Raw genomic sequence first — 9,793 nt, 5'->3', positions numbered from 1 at the left:
TGTGTGTGTGTGAGAGAGTGTGTGTGTGTGTGTGTGTGTGTGTGTGTGTGTGTGTGTGTGAGACACTGTAAGGACCAAATGTCCCCACGATAAATACAGATAGTAAACATACTAAATATTATATTTTGTATGTAAACAAAAAATAAATAAATAAAAACGTTTGTGTGATGTTTTGGTTTGTGGTTGGAATGGTCCTCAAAAAAAAGTCCTCAAAAAGATATAAAAAACATCCATGTGTTTGTTCAGAGGATCTGGCGGAGGAGCTGGAGGACGTAGATTTCTCTGAGGCTGGGAATGCTGGGAATGCTGGGAATGCGGATGATGACGGATGGGAGGCGGAGGATGAGATGGAGTCTGAGCAGGATGACAGTGAACTCACCTTCTCCAAACACACGGGTGACTCCTCACACCTCAGCATCTGTGAGAAACGCTTCGTCTTTCATTAGCTCTTACTGAACGCTGTTTTTGATTCGCAGGTTCTGTCTTTTGTGTCAGTTTGGACCCAGTGAGCAACAGTCTCGCTGTCACCGGCGGAGAGGACGACAGGGCGTTCGTGTGGAGCGTGTCTGATGGAGACGTGCTGTTTGAATGCACGGGTCTGTAGAAGTCCACAGCGCTTCTCTGTCTGTCAGCATTAGGGTCGGGTGTTGTTTGAATTTTATCGATTCCGATTCTTAGCGATTCCTAGTTTCAAGTCAAACAGTCCTAACATTTAGATGTCAAACATATTTATTCTTTCTTTTTACAAAGCGTTCTGTTGCAGCTGAATAACACGAGCAAAAATCAGCAGCCTGCAGAACACTTAGGCCTACAAGAAGGTTTGCCTACGGTTTTAACAAAAATACCACCGCAAAAATAACTAGACTAATATAAATTTCAAACATTAAGTTGTTAAAGATAAGTAAACAGTCAGTAATAAAATTGGAACAAACAAATCAATAACAATAGCAAGCATAAATAATTACAAATGAGAAAATTTCAGGTGCAGAAATTGAAATCAAAAGTTTAAAAACATTACATAGTTTTCTTTTCATAAATCAAATATAGATGAATCCTCATTAAAGTTACGAAAGATATTCAGTAAAGTTTAGTGAATGGTTTTCTTTTGTTCTTTGATTAAAATGAATGACAGGCAGCAGGTTTATTAGGCTGCTGTCTCTTGAACACCAAACGCCGCGCATCTAAACTGTTACGCATGCGTTTTCAATCCATTTATCTTCACTTAAGATAGAAAAATGTCTGTGTTTACGATAATATACTGACATAATTTTGTGCATACAGTTTGCAAGAAATACCTTTTCTGCAGTGGAAATGCACTGAACGGTTCGAGAACGGACACAAACTGGGAACCAGCACCGGGACCGTGGTTCTCTGTGCTCGCGCTTCAGGTGTGTGCGCGGCACGCTCAAGTTCTGCATGCAAGTTCTTTCCCTTCTTGCGGTTAAATGGTTTAAAATCACATTAAAATGCAAACGCAGGAATCGCTAAGCGGAATCGAAATGCACGTGTCTTATTGAATCTGGTTCTTGGAAATTTGGAACCGGTTCTCGATACCCAACCCTAGTCAGCGTGAGCAGATCGTTCGTTGTTTGTACGCTCTGTGTCCATCAGCACAAACCTGGTTCTCTCTGATTCACGGCAGGTCACAAGGATTCTGTCACATGCGCTGCGTTCAGCTGCGACTCCAAGCTGGTGGTGTCTGCTGATATGAGCGGTCTCATTAAGGTCTGGAAAGTGGAGAACAAGGAGGAAATCTGGTCTTTTGAGGTTGGAGACCTGGAAGTAAGTTAGAAGCCCGTCGCTCTGCTTGCATTGCTGGTGTTTGTGGACAGTATTTGAAGCGTGTCTCGCACTGCAGTGGTTGGAGTGGCACCCCTGCGCTCCGGTCCTGCTGGCCGGCACAGCTGATGGGAACGTCTGGATGTGGAAGATCCCAAGCGGAGAGTGCAAGACCTTTCAAGGGCCCAGTTGCCAGGCAACCAGCGGGAAGATCCTTCCTGACGGTGAGAGCTGAGACTAGCAGAAGACTCTGAGCTACTGACTGTCTGTTGTTCTGTCTTCTAAGTGTCTGTCTGTCTTACAGGAAAGAGAGCAATCGTGGGCTACGAGGATGGAAGTTTACGTCTGTGGGACTTAAAACAAGGCAATGCCGTTTATGTCATCAAAGGTAATTCATCGTCCACGTATCACTGGCTTTCCTCCGAGGGTCACTGGTGCCGTTACAGGCGGGTAGTTCACATGGAAATGAAGGTTCTGGCATCATTTACTCGGCCTCATGTCGCTTTAAACCTGTATAGCACAGAGGGTTAGGGTTTTGTTTTTTTGCTTGCTTTTGTCACGTCACTGGAGTCCAATGTAGTTTTCTGTCCTGTGGACAAAAGCAGTCTTCAAAATAGCATCTTTTGTGTCATACAGGTTTGGAAAAAACTTAAAGCTCTTAACTATCAATTTAGTGTCCAGCCATTTGAGATGTTGTGACCACAGTAGTCACAGTTATGGGTGGACGATTACACCAGTAGACACAATAAACCAGTGGAAATATGTCGACTGGTAGAGATTTTGGCTGATCGTCTCTATCACAGTTATGCTCATGTGATGTTGTAGTGCTGTGCCATCCCAAAAGTTTATCATTTGCATTTATTTTTAAGCCTTGTGGCTTAAAATCACAAGATTTTCAAGTGATTTTAAATCACTCAGGCACAATAAGAATTGAAACAGATCTCAGTTTGGTGCTCACACCCGAAGCAAACCCAAATAAAGCCGCTGGTCACAGTATGTGTGAACTTTGTGTCACATGTTTCAGCACTTTTGAGTGTTTGACTTCTGTAAAAGCTCAGTATGTGAGATAATGACACAATCACATAGGCAGAAAATAAGAAAAAAATGCAATTTGTTAGATTGAGTTATTGGATCTGAATCTATTTGGGTTGTCATCAGAAAAGTTGAGTGTTCATGCTACAGAAGAGATGTTGTTTTCTCAGGTCACGATGGTCATCAGGGAGCGCTGACCTCTATAGCGTGTAATAAAGAGGGAACGCTGGCTCTGACGGGGTCAGTGGATGGTCAGGCTAAACTCTTCAACACATCCACAGGGAAGGTGAGTAGAGTTACGAATGTGCTGATATCAGGTTTGTTTTACTTGTGATACTGTGTTTTTTATTTTTATGTGTTTATGTAATGGAGCAGGTAAGCCTGTGACTGGTGTTTCGGCAGAGTTTCTCTGACAGATGAGGCTGTAGTAGTGCAATAAAAAAGACTTTTTGTTCTCCATTTTTCTTAATGAAGTTCATTTAGTTTATGATACAGTTTAAATGCTTTGTTACCTTTCCCCCAGCACATTAGCAGTTCATCAGAAGTTAAATGTTCACGCAATGACATGCCAAATATGTGTTTATTGTATTATGAGTGGGCCTGAAGCGAGATCTGGGGCCTGTTGCATAAACTTAGTCAGTGACTTAAGTACAAGTTTGACCAGCTAGCAGTTACCCAAAGGGTAATCAGTCTTATTTTTGGATTCAACTTAGACTAATCTACGCTTTTATGTAACTGAATAAAAAAAAAAAAAGACCAGTCTTAAAGAAAAAATTAGCTGACTAACTTTTAAGACTGGTCTTAACCTTTTATGCATCCGGCCCCAGGATGTTTCCAGCAGCGCTGTGACGAGTGTCCAGTTACTAGGGCTGCCACTAACGACTATTTTTATTTCGTCGTAGCGTTTGTGAATTCACAATTATGCTTAATTATGATTTTTAAATGGGTTTAATATATCATGCAGCCTTGGGAAACAGTCTAATAATGTGTTTTATACATTCTCGTCTGTGAAATGCACCACTTCCGGTATTTTGCCGGTTAGTCGACGCGAGCAAAATGAAGTCGAGGATTTTTAAAAATCGAATAGTCGAATAAAATCAACGAATCGCGACAGCCCTACCAGTTACAGTTTAGGGTTAATTTCCAAGCACTGGACATTGATGTGATCTGATGTAGGTCATCACTTGAACACCATCATAGAGCTTCATGTGTGATGCCTGTAATGTGATTTATTTGTTTCTTTTTTTTCTTTAGGTGTTATGCTCATTTTCCAATGAAAACAGTGAAGCAAAAGACTCAATGCAGGAGCAGGATTCCAACTCTGTAGAATCTGTGGGATTTTGTAATGTGTAAGTAAAGCAAATAGTCTTAATAAAATATATATAAAGAATCTATTTATACAAGTAATTTTCATCGAGGCATCAGTATTTAGTTCTGTTTTGATGTGCTCTATCGTTGTCCAAACCACATTTGTAATCCAGTCGTCTTCTGCAACTCTACCTCTGTGTTTTCAAGCTGCTGGTCAGAATACATCCATTAACCTCAATGATTGCACCCAGAACCGTCACAGCCGATTAGTGTTAAGTTTGTTAACGAAAACTATGACGAGACTAAAATGTAGTTAAAAGAACAAAAACTTGACCAAAATTATTTTTGTTGAAAAGTGGAGCCAAAACATTTCAGACTGCTGTACAAGACTCTATTATGCGAGCATTCATGTTTGCGGTTGCCAGATATTTAGAGCTCAAATCCCCCAATCAGAGCTTTTCTGTTAAACAGATACGTACTCTGCCAGGCTTTGTGCAATCTGGCAACCATTCACACGCTCGCTCTCTGAAAACACCGACATACAGTACTGTACGAGTAAGCTGGACTTCAGCGATCTCCGTCTGAATGAAAGTGTCATTCAGCAGTCTGTGCTCTGTCAGGGATCTCGACTGTATTGTTTGTGATAGTGGTTGCGGATTGTAACGTTACTTGCGCAACCTCTGTGCAACAACAAGTCTTTTTGCAGTTGTTTTAAAAGAGAAACATTAATGCAACTTGGAATTATTGGAATTAGGGTTAGGAATTTCTCTGTTTTAATATTTGAGTAGGTTTTTGTTACACCAGTTTTCATGACGTAGACAGTGCGAGTGTATATCTGAAGTCTGGTGTTTATTTAGCCTCTGATTGATATCCTGTGATAAATCTGTACACTAACGTTAGATGAGGTAAAATAAACCATGCATTCGAGTCGATATTCTATTGATTTGTGCTTATTGGTGAAAGACCAACTTCTGATGAAATGTAAAAATAAATTTCCCAAATGACAACATTCATTGCAAATTGAGCAAAATAATATTTTTTTTTCATCATTTTAACCATTACACAGTAAGATAAAAATATGACGAAAAAGTGTAAGTTTCCACTGACTAAAACTAGACTAAAATGGGTGTAGTGCACCTGCAGTGGGAGGAGGCGTCTGCAGTCGTCTACACCTGTAACCTGGCTGGTGTCGTCACTCTGTGGGACGCGAGATCAGGAGTCATGATGTCAGAGTACCGTGGCCACTCGGCTGAGATCCTCGACTTTGTGCTGAACAGGTTAGTCTGTTAAACCGAGAGGCTGTTCAGTTCTGTAGGACTTGCGGTTAATGTTGTCATTGTCTGTATGAAGTACTAAGAATCGCTGAACAGAGTGAACTGTCATATAAAAAGTGCTGTCAAAGTCAAAGCATCAACACGAGATTAAATGTTTTACACTGTTAACTGTTGAACATGGTTAACACATTTACCTAATTAGATGTTAAAATGGTTATTGTTCTTTGTTGTTGTTTTTTAAGACTAGGGATGTCCACAACGACTACTTTCATCAACATTTGATATAAATTATATTTAAATGAAAATGATAAAAACTATATAAATATTTAGAAAATAACAATTCTATTATTCCAGTAGCCAAATCTGATACTGAATGGCACAGAAAATGTTAAATGTGCAACATACGTGCCGTGTTATGGTCATTGTATGTTGGGTTATCCACTAACTAATTTAATGTTTTGTCATTTTGACCACAAAAATAAAACAAGCAAGAAAATTATTTAAATATAGCATGTAAAATTTAATGTTGCAATCTTTAAGTGGTACATAAACCTTTGAGTGTGTGTGTGTGTGAGAGAGAGAGCTTGTGTGACGATTTGAATGTGCTGCTTTGAATACGAAGTAAATGTTGTATAATTAGTTATTACTAAATGTGTAAATAAAATGTTGAAAAGTTCAATGTTAAACAATGTTTAAACAATTACTTGCACGTAAACGCTGTAACATTACAGGAGTCACAACCGGATTTACGTTTGAGAGTGAATCCCTTAAATTGTCTTTGTGTGTGTGGAAAACGCCTCGCTCCTGGAATTGCACTGATGGACGCAGTGGCAGCCATAGCAATGTTTTGGCATCTTGTGCACTTGATATCTGCTATTTTTGACCAAAGTAAAATGACCGCAGCTAAAGATGTTTGGCAGTTTTAACTAAACCTCCATTTGCACATGCACTCGTTTGTTTATGCTTACTTCCAGTATATAGCTTTTGGGCTTATTCTTATTTGCTGTTTTTGCACGAATGAGGCAAGACTCGTAATCGTGACACAACTCTGATGTGTGTTTAAATACGCCATTAACAACTATTTGTTTGCTTCGGCTCTGTATGCAGTGTATATAATAAAAATAGTTTTGGGAGTCAATTCGGTTGTAGGATGCGGTCGTCACTCCTGTAAATGACTGATCGGTGTGTGTTCAGAACAGGATTCAGCACTCAACAGTGAATTGACAACTGAATTTAGCTGCAGTATGTGTGTGGCCGTAGAGTCAGTGTTAGTTATTTTCTAACGGTTTACTTTGATACTGGTTTCTGTGTTGTGATTGGCTGAAACCTGTAAGAAGTGGAGAATCGAACAGCTTTGAAATCTTCCTCCATTAGTATCATATACACCAGATCACTTAAATCTGCTGTTTTGCTTTCATTCTTTAAAAAAGAACTGATTGTGTTAAAGGGAAAGTTCACCCAAACATGTAAAACCTGTCATTATTTGCTCAACCTCATGTCATTTCAAACTTTGAGTCATCATCATAACACAAGTGAAGATATTTTTAATATTTGCTCATAATTTTTGTTCATAAAAGTTTGTCAGGTTTTTGTGCATAAAATTCAAATGAAAGGTTAAACATGGTTTATTGTCCGGATGCGTTCTCTCTCTATCATGGGTAAATATTAATTTGTGCTGTATCTTTTTCATACGTTGTCGTTTTGTGTTCACAGAGAAGCCTCAGTCGCCGTCACCGCCGGAGGAGACCATCAAGCCAAAGTGTTCTGCCTGCAGAGACCCGACCGGTAGAGACCGTCTTCATCTGGATCCCGTTAGACTTACCTAGTTAATACCTCCTCACTGACACAGTCACCTGTAAACTTCAGCTTTTTACAGTTTTCACAGAGCTGTGCTGTTCTGTCTTAGTCGTTCTTGTCATGACTTTGTAAGTCTGACAGACTGATTTCTCTTGTCTTTTGCTTAAGCTACATACAGCTGTACTTGAGACGTCACATAAATTATATGGCCAAGAATATGTGGGTTTTATCTGTTCTAGTAATTTTTTACGAAGACAATGCTTCACCGTACAGTGACATTCTCGAGAAATGTGTGCTTCAAACTTAGTTGCAGTCTGTTGCAGCACCTTTATGCTGAAGTAGAAAACAACCCTCCACAAAATCTGAAGCACACGTTTCTCTAGAATGTCACTGTGTGGAGAAGCTTTGAGATTTGTCTTCATAGAAATGACTGAAATAATTACACCTATTAATCAGAAGGGGATGTCCGCACTCGTTAGGTCATGCAGAGTATATAAAATTCAGTTTCAAAAAGTTTTGGGTAAAAATGCACATTTACTCATAGGTTCAGATTTCTAGACCGTTCAGTTGGATGGTCAGATGAAAGATCTTCCCTGTTGCTGTTGTTATGTGCCTGTTTGCTGGTTAAGGAACAGCTTTTGTCGTTCTTCTCCCACCACTAGCTGTAAACCGTTAGCAGACACAAATTCCCAACTGCCTGTGGACTGTCTTGGCAAAAGTTCAGTGCTGAATGGTTGGCCATACATTCTGTTGTGTTTAATCAATGTCGTGTTGAAACTACATGAGTGCTGTCAACCTTAATTTTACTCCTTTGTAACAAGTTACAAGAATGTTTGAAATGTGATGTGTGAATAAACACACCAGTGATGTTAACCCTGCTGAGAGGTTGAGTATTTGCCACTGAATCCGCTACAGGGGCTCGTACCAATACTTTGCACCTGTCTGCTAACAAGATGTATTTCCGTTGAAGTCAGGGTCGGAAATTAGCGGGGGCTTTGGGACAAAAATGCCACCAAAATAACACATTTAAGACAAAGGGGCAAAAAATGCCCCTGCACAAATAAACTAAATCTGTAACGGCTGATGTGATTAAAGTGAAATGTGAAAATGAAGTGAAAAGTGTTGATTGCAACATTAAATTTAAATATGCTTAGGTTGCATCAGATTTATCTTTAAGCGTTTTTTGCAGCGTTGAGCATTATAACCAATCACACAGTTTCTGTTGAGCTTATAAATGCAATGTTGAATCAAAGGCTTTTAGATAGTTTTGTTCTGTGCGCTTCTTGCTGACTGAATTCTGCATCTCGCCAATTCCCTCATTAAAAAGTATATTTTCTGTGATTATAAGAGGAGTTTTTTAAAGGTCCCATATTGTCAAAACTGAAAAATGAAAGTGTCATTCAGCAGTCTGTGCTCTGTCAGGGATCTCGACTGTATTGTTTGTGATAGTGGTTGCGGATTGTAACGTTACTTGCGCAACCTCTGTGCAACAACAAGTCTTTTTGCAGTTGTTTTAAAAGAGAAACATTAATGCAACTTGGAATTATTGGAATTAGGGTTAGGAATTTCTCTGTTTTAATATTTGAGTAGGTTTTTGTTACACCAGTTTTCATGACGTAGACAGTGCGAGTGTATATCTGAAGTCTGGTGTTTATTTAGCCTCTGATTGATATCCTGTGATAAATCTGTACACTAACGTTAGATGAGGTAAAATAAACCATGCATTCGAGTCGATATTCTATTGATTTGTGCTTATTGGTGAAAGACCAACTTCTGATGAAATGTAAAAATAAATTTCCCAAATGACAACATTCATTGCAAATTGAGCAAAATAATATTTTTTTTTCATCATTTTAACCATTACACAGTAAGATAAAAATATGACGAAAAAGTGTAAGTTTCCACTGACTAAAACTAGACTAAAATGCTCAGACATTTAGTTGACTAAAACTTGACTAAAACTAAAACAGGACAAGTTGACTAAATATGATAAAAACTAAAAGTTACATTTGACACATGACTAAGACTAAATTAAAAATAGCTGAAATGAACACTACAGCCGATGCTGGTCTCCAAGCACAAGGAGCTGTTTTTAAAGTTTTGAATAACATCAGTCCACAAACTGTGCTGCAGCCGGGAATCATCAGTTACACTGTGTTCATTCTGTTCGGCCAGAGGAGAACGTTCCCCGAATCAACATCAACACAGCTCTTTTTAAAAAAATTCCGTATTGTATAAAGCACTATGTAAATAAACATGACTTGACTTGACTTTCAGGTTACCCCTAGTAGCTGTTGCATATCTGGACGGCACCCTGGCCATTTATGATATGAATTCACAGAGCCTCAGGCATCGCTGTAAACATGAGGTAAAAGCTGAGAATCCATTTAAATACGGCACTTTTCTCATTTCATCCATGTGTTGTTGAAGGGCTTGATAAGTCTGTGTGTGTCTGTGTGTGTCTGTCTGTGTGTGTGTGTGTGTGTCTGTATGTGTCTGTATGTGTCTGTATGTGTCTGTATGTGTCTGTGTGTGTGTGTCTGTGTCTGTGTCTGTCTGTGTGTGTGTGTGTGTGTGTGTGTGTGTCTGTATATGTGTGTCTG

The 9,793-nt window shown here is 39.2% G+C and overlaps 1 protein-coding gene across 1 annotated transcript in view; it reads left to right on the top strand.

Annotated features, from left to right (window-relative positions):
• LOC107673974 (angio-associated migratory cell protein-like) overlaps positions 1 to 9,656 on the top strand; it is a 10,627-nt gene extending 971 nt beyond the window's left edge. Inside the window, exons 2-9 of the mRNA XM_016467825.1 lie at positions 247 to 396; positions 477 to 596; positions 1,643 to 1,782; positions 1,859 to 2,003; positions 2,084 to 2,167; positions 2,982 to 3,097; positions 4,066 to 4,160; positions 9,468 to 9,656. Of these exons, the coding sequence (XP_016323311.1) occupies positions 247 to 396; positions 477 to 596; positions 1,643 to 1,782; positions 1,859 to 2,003; positions 2,084 to 2,167; positions 2,982 to 3,097; positions 4,066 to 4,160; positions 9,468 to 9,618 (1,001 nt within the window). The 3' untranslated portion in view covers positions 9,619 to 9,656. The remainder of the gene's footprint in view (positions 1 to 246; positions 397 to 476; positions 597 to 1,642; positions 1,783 to 1,858; positions 2,004 to 2,083; positions 2,168 to 2,981; positions 3,098 to 4,065; positions 4,161 to 9,467) is intronic.
• Positions 9,657 to 9,793: the final 137 nt, after the last annotated feature.

This window comes from Sinocyclocheilus anshuiensis, unplaced genomic scaffold (genome assembly GCF_001515605.1).
Source record: "Sinocyclocheilus anshuiensis isolate Anshui unplaced genomic scaffold, SAMN03320099.WGS_v1.1 scaffold953, whole genome shotgun sequence".
In the NCBI taxonomy this organism is placed as follows: domain Eukaryota; kingdom Metazoa; phylum Chordata; class Actinopteri; order Cypriniformes; family Cyprinidae; genus Sinocyclocheilus; species Sinocyclocheilus anshuiensis.
This window is presented reverse-complemented; position numbering and strand designations above follow the sequence as displayed.